This window comes from Tubulanus polymorphus, chromosome 12, assembly GCF_964204645.1.
Source record: "Tubulanus polymorphus chromosome 12, tnTubPoly1.2, whole genome shotgun sequence".
In the NCBI taxonomy this organism is placed as follows: domain Eukaryota; kingdom Metazoa; phylum Nemertea; class Palaeonemertea; order Tubulaniformes; family Tubulanidae; genus Tubulanus; species Tubulanus polymorphus.
In genome coordinates, this window is record NC_134036.1 from 3,226,982 (window position 1) to 3,246,500 (window position 19,519).

The following is a 19,519-nucleotide window of genomic DNA, read 5'->3' on the forward strand; positions in this document are numbered from 1 at the left end:
TAGAAATTTCCAAGTAAACTGTAGGAAGAAGATTTTCACACGATATTGAACAAGTTTCCAAAATATAAAATTTGAACTTATATAGCAGTACCTCGAGCAAAAACGAAATCTGACCTCCCCATCCAACCACAAACTAGCGCAATTCATAATGGGGTACCGGCACTCACCGGTGGCGCCACTTAACACTGGGTCCTTCGATGAACTTTTAACTTTATTTTTAACGTTAGGCTTCCAAATTTGAAAACTATCAAACGAGTCATTGGATAGATATAAGATTCACTTTTCACTCAGTGTTTTACAAAGCTGAAAATTGAGTTTAATTGAAATGTAGAAGGAAAACCCAGTGCCACTAGCACCACCTGGCGGATTATCCCTGAATCCTCGCTTGCCACAGTAGCATTGCCGGTACACCATTAGATTCATCAAAATCAAAGATGAACTTTGTTTCTTCGTTGCAATCATCGTTAGTAAAAACACTAATTAATTAATAATCGATTTCCCCGATTGTTTATTATTTGAGGTGGGATTTGTATTACGCTGTATTTTTGTTTTTATAAACCCTGAGAGAATTACACAATATAGACATCATCGTCGTCGTCAGTTATATTTACAACAGAAATAAAAAGTATCCAGATCAACCCGCGCACCGAGCTAACCCTTGCGCAGGCGCCGCCTGGTGGCGGGTTAATCGAAAAATTGAAAACAGTTTTTTCATTAATTATCTATTACACAATCCACATTATTTCACACATTTTTGCGTCAGTCGCGATTTCGGTAAATCCGTTTTTCGTCTACACGTATTTCTTTTAAATGCATTGGCCACCAACGTTAAAGGGTTCACTCGAAAATTACCCTCATTCTACGTCAACCGACATTCCCTCGTTCAACCGAGGTTTACTCCGAATAACCCGTTCTAAAAACAGTGCCACGTGAGTAAGAATGTAACTCCGATAAAATTGATGTTTAAGGCCCAGTCCCTCGCAGAAATCAACCTTCGAGCAATTGGGCTCTCTAGACTCAAACCCTCTAGACACATTCACCCGAGCCAATCATAAATAAATAAAAACGATTGCGACGCTCTCCGCAGCTGCGCTGATTCGTCGTATCACCTCTGCACGTGCAGTAGAATCTCGATCCAACACGGACACGACATTATAAACTGTCGCGAGTACGTCGAGCCCCAACCCTTTGCGAAACTGACGCGCACCGCGTAGCCGTCGTACGGGCCGTCGAGCGAACGCGGGTCGCGCGCGCATTCCAACAACAGCGCCATCTCGTAGTCGAACACCTTCACCGCGTGGCCGGCGGCGACTTTGTGAACGGTGAACGTCCGAGCGCTAGGCGGCGCCGTCGGTTCCATCGTCGGCGAATTAACGAACACGGCGTGCGCCGACCGATTATAAACCCACACGCCATCTGTCTCTTTACTCAGTACTAACCCGTGTCCGATTTTCTCGCGAGTTCGTTTGATATTTTCGAGCGTCGCCGGACTGTTGACGACGCCGACGTCGGCGACCGAGCATCGACCGGTGGCGCCACCACCACAGGAGCCGCCCGACGACTCCGAGTCCTGTAAAACGGCCAGGCACATACCGTCGCCGCGCGGCAACTGTTGAAATATGTTGACGCTCTGTTCGGTAACCGTGTACAGACGACCGACGCGCTGTCGATTCTCCCAGTAAGCCACATTACACCAGAACCGTCGATAAGTTCCGTCCTGAGATTGACTTTCACCTGAAAAATACATACAGCACAAATATTAATTAATCACTTTTTTTCGTACAAATATCATATTTCCAATGATGCATACATTATAGCAGTTTATTTTCAATAGTAATAGTGATAGTGCAATAGTAATTTCTCTTGCGCCCTTTTTACTGTGATACTATGTTCAACGTTGTTTTCTATTAAATCAGTATTATAACCCCGTCCTATAACTCTAGCCATTTATCAGTCATCTCTACCCGGGGAAAAGTTTGCTAGGTGCTCAGGAGTCATCTATCAGGCCAGGTACCTGTTTACTCCTGGGTGGAGAGAGGCAATGAGGATAAGCGCTTTGCCCAGGGACGAGTACGGGTAACGTACAGGGTTCGAACCCACGGCTTCCTGGCCACTCGCCCACACTGCTTGCTCAGGCAAAATCAACGTTGGTAAATTGAAATATATATTGTGAAGAGCTTCGAGATTGTTCGAATGTAATGCACTTTTTACTAATAACTTATTATCATCATCAACATACAAAACTTTTCTCGAAGAAGAAGAGATGGAACAATGACAGAAACACGAAGACAACATCGAAAAGCATTTAGATAAAAATCAACAAGAGGAAGTTAAAATGCATTCGGATGCATTGAGAACTTGGCGACATGGCCATGATCAATCCAGCCAAAAAACGCTCTTTTGCAAAGACTTTGAAAGCACCACACCATGCTTAAAGACTGTATCGAAATGAAAATCCAGCTGAACCCATCATCTTTCGCTAAGATTTTCTAAAAGAAAGAACATAGAAAATTCTACAATGCCAAAAGCGATGCTGATTCTTTAGAGCGGAGGAATGAATACACGTCGCGAGGCTCTTTTGATTAACGAGTTATTTGTTTCAACTGTATGTTGTGGATTAAGGACTGGGATCGAGGTCGACGCCTCATTTTTGTAGCTGCTTAAGAGAGTTGATCGTCATCTATACTGCCTCCTTACGAGACGTGTCAATGATGGCGGTTAATCTTAGTTAATCTAACAGCATCAGCGTGATAAGAGTGATGATATATATATATCTACATATTGTAGAATGTGGGAGATAGAATCGAGTATCAATGAAAAGAAAAATCGTATTCAAGAAAAGATAATAGCGAGAGATACCTAAGTCAGGGGTGGATCCAGGGGGACTTGAGAGACTTGCATAAGTCTATAAAACTTTTTTGAGTGCCCATATCAACAAAAGATAATTGGTCCATTTCAGTGAGGTAGAGGCCCTGGTATTGCCTATTTGCACATCTAAGTTAGTATTGGCCCCTCTGTGTGTGGAAGTTCATTTAATTGGACATCAAAGTATTCTTTGGCATTTTCGAGGAATCAGGGATTCGTAGAGACCTTGAGTATCCTTACAGCTCGAGTTCATATGACAGGAATACTTTACCAGTGGCATTCTCACGAAATATCCTCATCGTCAAATGTATCGCTTTAAGAGAGGATGGGAACCACATGACCGAGAGGAGAGCAAAACACGAAACAACCGGTTTCATTTTTAAATTTCCCTCTTATAGTCTATTAACATATGTAGAAACCGAGTCAAGTTTGTTATTTTTCATAAAACAAACTAACACTGATACTTTTTCACAACTCGCAGCGCTCAGCAGATGCGATCGTTTAAATCGGCCATTATTATGTGGCTTTTCTACATTAGAATTCTACTGTTTAGATAAAAATTTACTATTCGCATAAACAGGGGACGATCTGGAAAAATTGGAAGGCGCCGAGTTCCAGAAAAAAAGAAAGGGCATTGCTACGATATAGCAGCCATGGCCTCTGTGGTGTTAGATACTTTTGAAGAAATAAACGCGAAAAGATGCAATTTCAAAGACGATGAGTGCCAAATTAACAGTCAGGTTTTCACCCAATCCTGTCTTGACGAATAGGACAACCTCGATGGGACAACAAGGCTGTCGAGACCGACCCCCAAAATCTGCCTCTGATAAAAGCGAACTTTTTTTTGCACGAGACGAGTCTAATCTATCGACTAATGAGTATAGAGGGTTAACAGGAGACAGTGTTCGGTTCTGCTCGGCGATGTCGTCGCCGCCACCGACGGTTCGGGGGATAATTGGAGTCGCTGTGTATAATTGAGTTGTTTGTCTAATCGCGGAATAGTTTTTGAACGCCGGTTTATTCACGGCTCGGCTCCAGTCCGCTCGGAGCTGGTATTATGCTGATCAGCAAGTGTGGTGCCTCTAAGTCTGTTCTTACAATAGAGCAGAGCTATACCACCACTGCCACCGCTCACCACCAAGGCTGAACGCGTATATACATATGTATAAACTCATAGGCTTCAAAACCCTTTCTTCAATTCATATATACTTATACACATATTCTGTAATATAAGTTTCATGTTTTTCTTTCCGAATAGATATTTCGTTTAAAAACCTTAAACCTGTCCCACCTATTGCTTTGATATAATCTGCGAATGGTGGTCACCGGCATTATTGTTAGTTCCGATAAAGGTTCAATGTAAAACTCTCCCACACCGACCGCCTCAACTTTACATCCCTGCTTCTCGAAAATAATTTCTTCATCAATTTTCTCTCATTATAGCAACTTGTTGTATTTGTAAGTCATGTCAATGTAAAGTAATTATTCAGTATGTCCTCTCTGTCTTTGTTTATGGGATGTTGTTGCTCAAGTCTGTTAGCTTCCACGCAGGCAGGAGATAAAACTTAAAGAAGACTTTAAAAGATTCACTTTTAGTCTTATGATATATACATGTATATCAAAGGTATTTTAAAAAAGATATTTGAAGGTATTTTCCATTTAATTTTCAGATAGATCCAAAAGAAGGCAAGAAGCACTTTGCTGAAGCTATGAAATAAATGATTTAATATACAATGTATCGGAATCAATGTTAGTGTCAACTTGATAAACTAAACTAAAACTTACAACATTTTTTCACAATTATTGATTTAGCATTAAGCTTTGCAGAAGAATACCACCAAAGTCAAACTGAGGGCCCAGCCTACCCTAGAGCCAATGAAAGCTGGTTACCTGTGGTACCCTGTGCCCTATCTATTGAATGCAAGGTCTATGGTACCTACGTTTCAAGTACAGCTTTTCTTACAAACGAGGGGCCGCAGTTGCTCTGAAGTTTGTTAAAGCTTTGGAAGTTTTCTGAGTTAACTAAGTAGATAGTTGATGTAGTGACAATATTAAAAGTTCATTGCAACTATGGCATTTATCCGCTGGTTATCTTCAAGCAACTTTTGAGCAACTGCAGCACCTGATCCAAGAAATTAGACAAATTCAATGTCAATCTAAGCGTCACTGTGGATCATCAATCGAAAATTTTTGTCCAGTTTTTAAAGTTCAATATATCAAGGTTAACCCTGGCCGATTCTATTCTTACGCTGAATTCTTTCAAGACATGGAAGACATGACAGCTAAATAAAACTAGGCCTCCAGAAAAAAAAAAACCAAACGGAGAGTAACTCGCTGATTAATTTCCAAGATATATTCATAGGTACGTACGAACATGTACGACTAATAAATTACACCGAACAGTCGGGTGATAATCACGCGAGAGACGAGTCTTTATCCGATTAACAATGACAATATACCTCGTCGTCGTCGACGACGCTGATCTCGGCATCTGATAACGCGAGCGAGCACCGGTGACAACAACAACAAAACCCGCCGAACACCGAGATAGCGATCTACGGCACGGCGGCGGCGGCGTCCGGGCGACGGCGCGACGCGGCCGCCGAGCCGATCAAACACAGGCGTCTACGCGTCGTCTTGTCGATCGTCGACGCGATAAGAAACGTCGTCGACGACGATGACGACCGAGTCGATACATTTGAATCGAACGAGCGAGCCGACCGAGGCTCCGTCGAGACGCCATCGCTGATAGTCGTCGTGTCTGTCGCTGTCATTCATAACTTTAGTGAATACAACATGTATATATGTATTATCATTACATACATTACAATGAATTTTATCAATTTGTTGCTTCATGAAACTGAATCATCCTTAACACTTAGTCATAACATCGATCTGTCTCCAACAACAATCTGCGTATCTCTAAGGCGACCTGATTCCTCCTGACACCTTGTCTTATCTGAACTTCCGTGACCGGCTTTATAGACTGGTATTATTACCTTTAACCCAGGGGCTAACTTCATCAGGGTGGCCGCTTTTATTTGACTCGCTATGTTCCCCACACTATTCCCTGACATGCGCGTTGTTTTCCCTGACTTGATCAGCTAAGAATCCGATCGATCGATTGACGCACAGTCAAATACGTAAAACATAGACATTAACATAAACATAGTCAAATACGTAAGACATAGACGGAAACTGCTTCATGTTACGTGTAATCTAGCAATCTCAACAAATTTCCATGACTTTTCCTTGATCTTTAGCTGTTTTTAACACAATTCCCTGATTATTCCCAGACTTTTTAAAGAAAAGAAGATTCCCTGACATTTCCCTGATTTTTTTTCCTTAAATTTATGCATATACTTCTAACGGAATAAGAATGTTATAAAATCTGTGTAAATAAACATTGCAAGTGAATTTCATATATGAAGCTACCGCATTGCAACAACTGATTCCGTTCGTGAATTCAACACTAAAGAATGAAACAATTAGTTTTTATGATGCTGTTTCCGATGCCGCTCGGATAGAAGCGAATTCAATTCTATCAAATTTCAACTGGCTTCCACTGAATAAACTAAGCGTTAACACAGTTAAACAACGACGGTTTATCTTCATGAATTCAATACGTTTTTTCCTAAACGTTCTAAAACTTTTACTAAACGTCTCATAATGAATTGTGAATTGTTCCTCTTTTTATGCCATGTAATTTTGAAATGCAAAATAAATTCACTGAACGCATCGAAGCCGCTTAATTTTCGCGAAGCGTGAAAAACTGTCGGTTATCGACGGAACGGAAATGAAATGGTTAACTATCAGTTTATAGCCGAGAAGGTGAAGGTATAAACGATGTTTATTCAAGTAGAATTCCTGCCTCATCAACTCTTAATAGGCAGCATTCTTCATTCTTTACATCCCACTCGCTGTTCTCTCCTTCTCTCTCAGCGAGCGCTGGCTCAATCACTCACTCGCCACAGTCGCCGCATTCTACACACGCCTCGCTATAGTGCAAACCTTAAAAACCGCGGCCGAACTCTACAGCTGATGTTAGAGTCCAGTTCGGTAGTTCGGCATGGTAGATGCTAGATATTATTTTATTCAATCTTATTACCACCTCGTAGTAAAATAAACACGAAATGAGCTTATGAGCTAAGAAAATTTATGCAACCTTTGAAACTGAGGTTTGGACCCAGAGAAACAACTGTGGAACTGTGTCTAGAGACAAATTAAACCCGCACAGCTGTGGAACTGGGTCCAGAGACAAATTAAACCCACACAACTGTGGAACTGGGTCCAGAGACAAATTAAACCCACACAACTGTGGGGCTGGGTCCAGAGACAAATTAAACCCACACAACTGTGGAACTTGGACGTAATTTCTAAATCTAAAATATTCCCTCTGTGGCCACTGAATGTACACTCTACGCGCATACAGTCAGCCCTCTTCAATCTAACCTAACGCCGACCCCTTTTCGCATATCAATAAAACACGGCCCTAAAATCCTTCTACACTTTTGAAGCCATGCGACCTTTTACTTGAAATAATTATATGTCACAACGCGCGAAGCAAAAATACTTGACCTCAGGGGCTTTCTATGTAGGGCAATTGTGTTGTGTAGCGATTAAGAGATACACGGTAGATAGACCTACTAGCATGCCAGGGGCTACTTCTTCAACTGGGAGTACAAGAGAGGCTTTGTTCTCGTAGTTGGGGCAGGGAGGCGAGGGGAGGGTGGATGCGGCTGCTTTTATAGAATAGTTGGTGGCTATTTAGAACCAGGCGATGTAGAATAATACAATGTATCTAGTATTCAATGTAAAGACGATGGATGTACTATTCACGATGTACGCACTTTACACTGGAGAAAACTGATTCGGAGACTTTTCAAAGTATTTGCTGCAACTGACCAGTAAAACGAAGATAAAAAATCTTCCAGGCGAGGACCTGAACAGATCTGAATCATGGAATGTCTAATATCTGGTGTTTGTAGTTCATTTTCAAAAAAAAAATGTCTCAGGTGAAGTACTGAACACATGTGAAGTGTGGACGATCAGTTTTTGAAATAGTGCCGATAAAATGTCCAATATCTGGTTTTTGTAGTTCATTTTCAATTAGAAATGTCTCAGGTGAAGTACTGAACACATGTGAAGTGTGGACGATCATAAATTCGAAAAATCCACTATCACAGATTGAATTTTCAACTAAAAATCCAATAAACCTCCCGTTTCAATACTGGCAAGTGCGGTGGGTTCGTAAGGGACATCAAATCATAAACAAATCACGCGAAATCTACCAATCAAATGAATTATAGTGACAATCCGTATTTTAAGATCAAAATCCAATAAGTACAGATTGTATACGGAATCCGGGAAGGTTAATAGCTCCGCGCGAACATTTCGGTTATCGCCCCCCCCTCAGATTTATATTCATACAACTCGAGTGAAGAGTGGAATTGGACTGCAGCAGCGACGAGGTATTCACTCGACTCGGTCAACCGTATGTCGTTCGTTCGGTTCCTCGTTCACCGCGAGTATTGTCCTCTACGACGGACAATACGACCCCCGCGAGGTCGAGGAAATTTCGTCGACCACGAAATTGTAGGTCGCGCGGAGCCGTCGAACGGAAACCTGATCCGCGCGTAATTGCGGCGTTTGTGCGGATAATTTCGGCGGCCGGCCGGCGTTATCGGACGAGGGGATCGTCGATTGATAGAATGAATATTCGTCCGTCTGTTCAAAAATTTGAAGATCGCGTAAAATGCATAACTCGCATCAAAATACTTTTACGATAACAGGTTTTAGAGAGGCGGCCACCCCTTTTATTTCTACAGCCATCCCTTATAAAATATCTGCTGTCCCTACCAGAGTGGATGTCAATATTCTATCAATGCTGATTATTGAAATATATTAAGCTAATGTGAAAAATAGACGATTGAACCAAAATCAAGCATAGATTTTCTGTATTCGTTGGGGGGGGTCAAACGCCTCGCTCCTTCAACGACGTCGCCCCTAAACCCAGAACGCAGGATGTATAGAATCTAATTTATGGATTCTCGTAAAAATGTCAGAAGGGTAATGAAAGAGAGGACATTCATTGAAACAAGCGCTGGTATGTCAGTAAGCCAAGCGGGATCCCGGTAAGCAGCCCCGGTAAGCAGCCCCTCATCGACCGTCGAGCGAAAACATGCCCTGGCAAGCGAGCGAAGATCTCGGCCGGCCGCCGCCGCCGCTGTGTGAAACTGACACTGGCAATGTAGGGATTCCTGATGATATACAAGGTAAACAGCCAGTAAGACTACGGAATGCCGCGTGATAAGAACCGTGGCACCAAAGTAGCTTTGCACACACACATTGCCAGAGCAGACTGGAGCCAGAGTTAAAAGTAACCAGCGAGAGATGGAGAGAGAGAGAGAGGAGCAGGGAGAGAGAGAGAAAGAGAAAGAGTTGAACCAATATTGTATACACGAATATGATACAGTTTCTGTCCGCCTCGCCACAGGAAGTATTACACAATACAAAAACATCTCCGTTTATTTTAAAAAGACTTTTCTCAATAAGCAACATTTTTTGAAAAAAAGACACTTTCAGCAGGCGCAGTGGGAAACAATGTAGAATTCAGAAGGAATCTAACAGGGTCCGGGGCTACAGATCATTACTGGATATAAGGAGTTTCAAAGGAGAAAATTCCTAATTTGCGCCTGCATCGCTTTACAAGTAGACTCCTCCTAAATTGGTACTGTTCATCTCGGTAAACCATTAATTCAGCGGTTTTGTTAGCAGATGCTTATTCTTTAGACTAACCAACTTCGGTTTCTAATTCGGTAACCGCCTAATTGGGTAAAAATAAATCCTGGTCCCAACACTACCAATATAGGTGTAATCTAATAAAGATTTTCTAGTTGCCTATTTCTCAAAATCAAAGGAGTTTTAAAGCAGTTTCTTCAGGCATTTTGCTCGAAGTCAAGGAGTTTCAAGAATCTTAAAGAAACATTTTTCGTTTAGGAGTTTTTAAATGAATCAAGGAATCGTAGAGGCCCTGTGTGAGCTAGGCATAAAAACCATTGGGTAAAGGGAGGAAAATTTGAAATGGAATTCCTCAAATTGATTGAATATTCGATATACAATGACGACGACGTTTGCAAAAATCGTTTAAAAACCGTCTCTACGACGCCGACGAGGAGGCGGCAGATCTTACCAGCACGTAAATAGGAAGGATCTCCGCCGGTTTCCGTGGAGACAGGATCGCTCGGAGGAGTATCTACAAAATACAACAATTGAAACGTAACTAATTTATTAAACACAGTTCATCACCATCATCATTAACATCAAAAACATAATACAACTATAATTCTGATTTCGGTTGTGAATTAAACCTTAAAATGGTCTTAAAGGCTCAAGACTTGCCTTATTACTTGACAACGATTAAGATTTTAAGGTCCGTAGCCACTGGGAAAAACCATAGTTAAGATTACCACAGCTTTTCAAGGGCCTGGACAATCCCCATTCTCCGAAAATCCTGTTATTAGATTTCTTACAGAACTAAAGTGAGTTCAGACTGTTCTTAAGTTTTCTCGTTTTGCCATAGAACGAAAAAGAGCGAAGCCCATCTTGCCTCCGTGACCTAACAACTACAGATATAAACCGATCTTAATTCTATAGCATTTACCCAATCCAATAAACCAGACTAAGCCCATTCTGGTTCTATAGCCATTCCAACAACCTAGGACCAGTCTCAGTATACCAAATCTAACAAATTAAATCCTAGACTCGGCCCCTCTTGGCTCTGTACCCAATCTACACCCGAACTTAGGACCAGACTTGTAAAAATCTTTCCATGACGGCGCCATTCGACGAGGGTATCTTAATTGAAAAGCCGAACTTCTCTCTTCCAGCGCGGCGCGCGAGTGAGTAGGAGCCGCCGTGGTGGCTGTTGTGTAATCAAACCTTCACAACTTTGCAACCCGAACTGCACATCAGTTACAACTAAAACAACCTTCAAAACGCTGTTTGTATACAGAGTACGCGGCATTCGCACACATACACTGTACTCACAGTGGCGCAGAGCAATGGAGTGCTGCGCAGTGAGGCAAGGAGCCGCTGTCAGTTGCTAATTTATACATACACGCTCTAAACTGCTCAGGCTTTTATTTCTTTAAACACGGTTAATAGACTTGCTCGCTTTAGAGTGAGAGGGGAGGAAAAATACAGAGAAGAGAGAGAGAGAGAGAGTGAGAGAGAGAAAGAGTGAGAGAGGGTAGAAAAAATACTTAGAAAGAAACAACCGCTCGAGACTAATGGCGCTTTATGTATTGTGTGTTTAACTCAGCGGTGAGTGGAGAATGAAGGGAAAAGAGATAATATCATTTTCTGCATCTCTTTATCTTGATAGAAATTGTTACCGACGAAATTCTATCCCGCGTCGAAGCCAAATACGGAGTAAGAGTTTGTGAAATACAGTAGACTCTGTCTCTCACTGCGGTGAAGTTGAGACCGGTAGAATTCCACCCCGAGTTGGTGTCAAATACTGAGTAAGAGTTTGTGAAATACAGTAGACTCTGTCTCTCACTGCGGTGAAGTTGAGACCGGTAGAATTCCACCCCGAGTTGGTATCAAATACTGAGTAAGAGTTTGTGATTAGACTCAGTCCCAAGTTGAGACGAGTAAAATACTGAGAATACTGTGGACCCAAACTGGCCATCAACGCGATATATTATAAACCCTTTTGAGTTACACATACCTTTCCAAGATGAGCTGAGCTTTTTTATATCACAGATATCTTCATGTCGGGGTACCTCTGAAAAAGATAACACGTACTAATTACGAGACGAATAGACGGAAATTTGACCTACGAGTTGTACAGCAATAACCGAGCGTTGAAACGTTGAAACGAGGAGTTCTCTTCAATCCAAATATAGAAAACTGATATCTGACAGCTACAAATCATGAGTAAGACATAAAAGCGATCTTGATTTCAATTATCAGAGGGCCCGATATTTGAGACAGTGGCGAATCATAATCGCGCGCAGACTTAGCGTCGTCTAACGTCTAACGTCGGCTGGCTTTTGAAACGTTGTATCAGTAGTCCAGGATTTGAGTGGTTGTTCGCCTACGACCGAAGTAGAATCTAAAACCACAAGTTAAAGGACCACCATGAACTCATCCAGCGATGCTTAATGCATATTTTTGCGAAAACGAAAAAGGTAAAGCTAAAAAGTTGATAACCCGTTTCTCATTTCTGCTGACTCTGACCCGACCAGCCGCTATATCTACCCACTAAATTACTTGTATTTCTTTTAAATCATGATCAAGCTAACTAACAGACCCGGCAGCTATATGAATGAACTGATTACTAATTTTATTTCAGTTTATGATATTGACCCGGCCGACTATGAGAAACGAGGTATCATTTTATTTTCGCCTGAAATATGCGACGATGTTGTATCTGGCCGTTTAACCGCCGTTTAGCGGGAAAAACGTAGAAACATAAAAGTTAAAAGGGTACAAACATATATAAAGTTAATTGCCGAACGAATACACAACACAATACTACAAAACTAAAGACTCAATTGTCATGTAATGTACGCAGATATATATATATATATATATATATATATATATATATATATATATATATATATATATATATATTATGGATTGAAGTTGGCGTTGTATGGGAGACAGGCAGCCAGGCAGGCAGCCAGCACTGGTATACAATAATTATTTCACTGGCGCCAATGTCTGTACACCATGCAATTATAAGTGAGGAGCGCTTTACTAGTGAACGAGGCTCCCGAAGGGCTCTCCAGTTCGTCTAATACCCTAGTGTGTGTGTGTGTGTGTGTCTCGTAGTCGTCACGAGAGGGGTTTCCACTTCGCTATTGACTATGATTACGAGGTTTTTAAAATCGGCGCCACCCGCCGTGTGTGCGGAAATTTAGGTTTTGTCAAAAACGAATATTTCATGGCATGGAGCTGTAATAGTTGGACTGAACGCTCGTGCGCGCAGATTCACACAGGGTTCCCAGAACGACGATTGCGCGCGTGCATACACTAACGATTTCAATACATTTTGACACAATATTCGGGTGGTTAAAACTTTAATCCAACCAGAAAAATAGATCAAGAAAGAGAGAGAGGGGGAGGCAGGGAGACAATAGAGAGGTCAAGCTAGTCATGTAACATGCTCAATGCCTTTGTTTTTGATATATATCACAAGACCTATATGCACGAAATTGACCGGTTCAAGACGAAGAATCTTCTACATCAGAATTTTGAAGGTAATTTCCCGATTTCCGCGGGAAATGCCCGCATTCACTGATTTCCCTGCGTAGAATTTGGAATCCGAAATTCCCAGATATTCCTCGGATGCCAGTCAACATTGCAAGACATCATTTTATACTGAATCATGTACCGATAAAGAAACGCGTGGTCAATAGCATAATCTGAATTCCCTGAGTTTTCGGTAAAATCTGTCTCAAATTACCCGCAGTTTTCCAAGAATTTTACTAGAATTTCCTAATTCCCTGAGATTTCTAGGATCTCCAGGTTTTCCAAGTCGGTGGCGCCACCCCGTTAATAGAGGAGATTTCGAACCGAATAATGAAAACTTCGGGAATTTTTTAGCGGTACATGCATATCATTAATACGTGCAGCATCTATATAACTACGCCGACTACGACAGGAGAGGACAGTTAAAACCGGATAAGAGTTTGTGAGCGCCGATGAGAATGTCGTCCTCTTTCACGTAGTCAACAAGCGAGTAGATATTACACTTGACCTCAAATGTGTTTCAACGACGACATAACGCGAAAAAAATTTACAAGCGTTCAAAATCGTGTCAGTTGATATTTTTCAGTTACTATATTCTTACAAAAGCAAAGTTTGCCATTGTTGTTTCGCGGTAACGCCGAACGCGCGCGCGACGACGCAACTCTTTGCGCGAGGTATTTTTTGCCGAACGAGAAAAATCTCGAAAAGAAAAATCGAATGAAATCGATGCGCGAGTAGTTAAACCGGAAATTAGTACGTTCGAAGCCGAATAATGTACAAAATATAACAATATTAGAAATAAACTTCAGGGATTAACGAGTTTTTTTTTCCAAAATTGCAGTTGATTTGCTTGGATCGAGGCTTGAAATTAATACGTAACCTTGTCTCACAAAAAATCTTTTGTTTCAGTGCTAAGGATGGAGGTTTGAATCGATGTCGATACCCAGTAAAGAAGACAACTTCGCGACCACTGAAGATGGTTGAGCTGATAGCACCGATAAACGGATGATCTCGGCGCCACTGAAGAAAATGATGGGCTTTAGCACCGCGCGCAGTCAATACCACTTTAGGCCGATAGGACAGTGATATGTCAGGAGAAAAAGAAGCTCTTCGTGCTGACGAAGAAAATGATGGTCCACTGGTTGTACCACTTATGAATGAATGTAGTCGATACCGTCGGAGAAGATGCGGGCTGATACCATAGATGAAAAGGATGGAAGGAAAAGGAAATACAAATACACCCATCAAAAGTAGTAGAGAACCAGTGTTCTCCACAGCGGGTTTCGGGGTCACGGCCACCTCTATCATTTTCTACATCTGAGTATAGCTATCCCTCATAAAATATCTGCTGCCCCTACCAGCAATAGAAGATTACAACAAAATTAAACTTGATCTTCTGTGGTTTTTGGGAGATCGAAAGCTGCGCTAGTTAGGCAGCCACGATATCATAGACTTGGCAATGAATGCAGCCCACATAAAATTCCAGGGGCCAGTTGCATAGTCGTGACTTAAGTCCAAAAGTGGTCTTAAATGTTCAGACTGGTCTTAAGTTGTTAGATTAGCTATAGAACTAATTTGGTCTTAGACTCTAAGTCATGACTATGCAACCGGCCCCAGCTTACGGAGAATGATGGAGAACCCACTGAAAACCCCTCAAAAATTAGAAGACAAAATCAGAACTTACCGGGTACGATGAGTATACTATAATGATAAGGATTACAGCAGATAAATCCTGATTCGTTGTGCGCGCAACACGGCAGTTTTTTACGTTCGAACTTCGCGGCGAGCTCCGGCCATCGGAACACCTGACACAGCAACAAATCGACGGGTCGCGTCGTCGCCGCGGCGCGAGACGCGGTTCCGACGCGTACGGGCGCGTCGGGCAGCGGTACGCAGACGCCCATTTCGCCGCCGCGCGATTCGAGGCACTGCGCCAACGATTCGAGTTGCGATTCTTTCAGACGTTTCAGTAAAGCGTGTAAAGTCGATTCGAGTTCAGTCGTCGGCGTTTCAGACGAACCCGCGGTTTCATGTTTTAAAGACGACGAAGAAACCGCGCGATTTTTCCAAATACGTTTTATCAGCGCAGACCTTTTATTCCTGAAACAGAAAAAAACAAGAAACGTTGAAAAATAACAAATATATTGCTTATTATTGTCGATAATAAGATAATAAATTATTATCAGAATTTATTGAATATAAACTAAGAGTTATGAAATATTGAAACACAAGATATAAACTAAAATTCACGATGGCAAATTGTTATTTTGAAACGCCGATATTGATGACAAGTACACATCAGCCTTATATAACGCGTACTAGGTATCTATAGGGTTGATTTAATTCAACTTAAAAAAATATGTGTTCACCAAATGTCGATCGCAATTGCCAATGGACGAGTCCTCGGTCAATTTTTTTCTAGCAAGCTCTAGGCTCAATTCCATCATAAAGATTAAGCATTGACTACTACAATCTACAAACGTTCAACAATCTGACACAAAGCGAGCGCTCCGGCTTATTTCTATGGGCGAGGAATTAATTGACCTTATATAGATTCACACAGCGAGTATGTTACATTGTATCAGGGAGGTGAAGACAATGCATCTTCTTAATTCCTCATAGTTGTGGTATAATAGACTCTTATTGAAATGGACAGCATTGAAATTGACTTCGCTGACTAAATCTAGACAAAACAAAGCTGACACCTTCAACAGTGTAATAAAACTAGAAAACCCATAACTGTTGTAGCAGCAGAGAACAGTTCAGATAAGCTGAGCCAAGGTATAATATACGAAAATTAGCCCTCCCTGTCCAACATCAAGAACAAATCAGTATTCGAGTAGGCCTTAGCGATAAAAGGGTTAACCATTGATGATAAACGATACACTTCAGTCAGCACCGAGCGACTTACTAAGAAAAGTCAACGAACTTTTCACAAGAAAAACATTGTCATAATCGCTAAAAATATACGTGAATTAAATGCTCCCAATTACATACCTAAACATGCACAGACTGCAACTGCCAGCATCCGTGGACGTGGTTGCTGCTGCTGCTGCTGCTGCCGCTGTATTGATGGATAGGTGATAATTTTCTTCATCCGTGGTATCTTTACTACTCGGAGGATGATCACGTCGTATTTCGGAGCAGGAGGAGTTGGAGTTGGAAGCGGTGACCACAGCAGCGAGACTGGAGTTCGTAGTAGTCGTTGGTGTCGCGGTTCGACCGCCTGTGCCGACTGGTGATGGTATTATTACTACGGATGATGAAGCTGAAGAGGACGATGACGATTCGACGATGACTCTGCTCCGGCCAGGGCTGCTGCAGGCTGCTCTCCTCAGTATGTCAAACGCGGCCGTCGTAACTTTTGAAAAATACACCAGCAATGTCGCCGATTATCGAAGCGCATCACAAATCGCTATTTCAATGACGACGATGCTACTAAAGCTTACGAAAATGACCCTGAATATAAATATGACCCTTAATTATACGAAAATGACACTGAATTACCGCGCTATATATGAATATATCAATGTTGTTATTTACCGTTGGCTGCTTCTACAATCGCAAAAATATACCTCCTTTTCTCTCAAGTTGCAAATTCAACAACTATTCAGTGTAGAAGATGAATACCGGCGTAAATCCTTTTTTCTTCTAGAGATGCCGCACAGATTTAGTAGAGTAGTAGTAATAGAAACCGCACAAGATAATTCCTGGGTTTATGAACCCGCAAATAAATCCGCTATTTAACTACTTTGAAACCGGGTGAGCACGGTGGCTCTTTAAATAAATAAAATGAAGAGAGGATTGAGAGAGAGATGCGGCTCCGCTGTGGCTAGCCTCCTATGATACACCACACACTAGAACTAGAACTACATCCACACACGTCCTTTCTCCGTTAATATTACCAGCTTTCTCGTCGGTGAAAATAAACGCTCCGGACAGCGACTGATATTCGTGCAAATCCTAGATCGACATCGGCACCGAATTGACACGGCCGAAATTCGAGTTGTTAATCCGCGCGGATTCTGAAATATCTATCATTCAGTAGTTTTGACGAGCTGTAGTTCGCTATGCGTGTTGTGAGTGTGTGTGTAGTACTCGAATGTAAACTGCTCTGTGGCCTGTGCCATCATTCACACACTGCGCAGGGAGAGCACGTTCTCAGACAATTCGGCACCGCAATGGACTATTCCGCTATAATTAATAAAGGGGCACCGAACGCGCAGTTGAGAGTTTAAAATGCTCTAAAATTTTCAAATTTCAATATCGTTGTAATCCCGATGAATTTGGCGGATGAACGAAAGCCAGTTTAAAACGATCGCTAGCTGATAATATCAAATATGTACGATCAATATTTGTTTTGAGCTTGACCGGAAGGGTCAGTCCGTAGATCGATTATGATATTGATTTTTTAGACTTCCATTTTTGTTCCCAATTTCACGTCAACTCAGCGAAATCATTTCCGCTAGCAAAGTTTTATTCTCATTGTGGTTATACACTTTCATTGGGATGAGAAAGACTTGACCTTGTCCTCAGTCAGATCCCCAATTCACGAAAATACAAGAAAACATTTATTCTAAAACTTAACACTCGAAACTTTATTTCATCTCTTCGCAAAAACAAATTGTTAATTAATTAAAGTACTTATTACAACATGTAAACAACAAGATTGAGTTTGACATTCACATGCGCCATCTGATGACATTCTAGAAGAACTAATTGAGCTGTATAAAACTTGAAACTCTGCGATCATACACTGCATTGTTTAGAGTTAGCATTCATATGATGTACAAATCAACCAAAGTTTATCTTTACATAATATAGTTTATACATACATTCAAATTAGTTACTGTTTCCAATTCACTAGTGTACTAGTACCAGAAAAAAGTACAGCATTCACTGGATATTATGTATGGTACATTAACAATATATTTGTTTTTGCATCGCCCGATGGAAATTTACTATCATTTAAAACATGTATCTAAATCATTTCATACTATTAAGAGGTTCATTTTGACGAAATGAAATTTTTCTTCACATAGTCCACTCCTTTGTTGGTGTAATGTTTGATTGTTTTGGGCGATTCTTCGATAGCTTTAAACGTCGTTTCAACTCCTAGAAATATAGATCGATGAATTAAGCAGGTGATTTCAGAGAAATCAAGATATCAAAAATTCGTATTATATTTACCACAGTTCCAATATATGGCCACTTTCTGCGACGAGTCATTAACCGAAGGAATCTGAAAGACAAAAATAAGAAAGTTTTAGTTCTATTCTAAATGAAACGACTGGACCTAGTTCCACAATTGTGAGTTAAGATTTGACTCAGAGGTAACTCATCAAAACTGAACTAATTCTAACTCAGAGTTAACTCTATAACTCCTGACTGTCAAACTGGATCCTGGACTATATCCACTTGTCTAATCCTACAATAACATTATCAACTAAGAATATAATGATCCTTCTTGAGTACCAGACACCGGATTGTCAATGACATCCTATAATATAGGATGCCGTGGACTTAAACAAACAATTTATATACCTTCATGAAATATTCGTTTGCTGTAGGAAGGACGGTCGTACGAACTTTGGTCAAAGCGCGATACCCGTTGTGACTGGAATCCCAGATACCTTCTTTCACCGTCACATACACGGCCCCGCCAACGATGCCAAATTTGGCAGTCCACCTGTGAATGTAGCAAGAAGGGGAAATAAATGTTAAGCAAAGTTAAATTGCCAGTTTTTATCGAGAAAGCAGCGATGTTTTAGAGACGTCTCGAGAAATCCAAATAATGTTCTACTCCGTGTCAAAATGAAAAACTGCAGAAATTGGTTAAAAAAAAGTGCAGATCAATTACATTAAATATCACTGTCTCAGGATCAGGAGGGCCTTGTTTCAGACAGAGAATGTCATTAGAAATTTTATTACATCATTGCATATTCGATAGGTGTGAATCAAATGTACTCACTTCACAAGCACGCCCAACATTCCTGGTCGATGAGAATTTAGCGAATGAGACCTGCAAATGAAGAAGGTAGCAAGCAAATAAAATAGAGATTGAATTTACCGAATTGAATTGTAATTTGTACCTCTAATTAATACCAACCCATAGGCCTAAAATGATCAAAATAAGAGACACCTGCTTCGTTAAAATAGTTTAAGTAAATGGAACCTCAAAATGTGTACCATTAATTATCATTGATAGCTGATAATCAAACGTGATTTAGAGTTAATTTCATTGACACTCACCTTCACAATAAATTTTGATTTACTTCGCTTGCGTTGACTGATCGTAGACGGTCAGGCTCGAGTCCCAAATTTGCCGAGTATGGCCATTCTTAAAAATCCGCAGACCTGCCCTGAGAGGCGAATGGTCTAACTGAGC

The 19,519-nt window shown here is 41.2% G+C and overlaps 2 protein-coding genes across 3 annotated transcripts; both read right to left on the reverse strand.

Annotated features, from left to right (window-relative positions):
* Positions 1 to 1,105: 1,105 nt before the first annotated feature.
* LOC141914187 (mothers against decapentaplegic homolog 6-like) lies at positions 1,106 to 17,836 on the reverse strand. Its single transcript, XM_074805453.1, has 6 exons — positions 17,783 to 17,836; positions 17,015 to 17,094; positions 14,816 to 15,231; positions 11,600 to 11,656; positions 10,058 to 10,120; positions 1,106 to 1,734 (listed from the first exon to the last, which is right to left on the reverse strand). The coding sequence occupies exons 1-6, from the start codon at positions 17,834 to 17,836 to the stop codon at positions 1,106 to 1,108; spliced, it is 1,299 nt and encodes a 432-aa protein (XP_074661554.1).
* On the reverse strand, positions 17,726 to 19,479 carry LOC141914085 (MICOS complex subunit MIC13-like). 2 transcript variants are annotated; one of them, XM_074805363.1, is made up of 5 exons: positions 19,384 to 19,479; positions 19,103 to 19,153; positions 18,676 to 18,820; positions 18,322 to 18,373; positions 17,726 to 18,246 (listed from the first exon to the last, which is right to left on the reverse strand). In XM_074805363.1, exons 2-5 carry the CDS (start codon positions 19,120 to 19,122, stop codon positions 18,140 to 18,142), a joined length of 324 nt encoding a protein of 107 aa, XP_074661464.1. In that variant the 5' UTR covers positions 19,123 to 19,153; positions 19,384 to 19,479; the 3' UTR covers positions 17,726 to 18,139. The 2 variants fall into 2 exon arrangements, with proteins under 2 accessions (XP_074661464.1, XP_074661465.1); XM_074805364.1 differs by lacking the exon at positions 19,384 to 19,479 and adding an exon at positions 19,321 to 19,350.
* Positions 19,480 to 19,519: the final 40 nt, after the last annotated feature.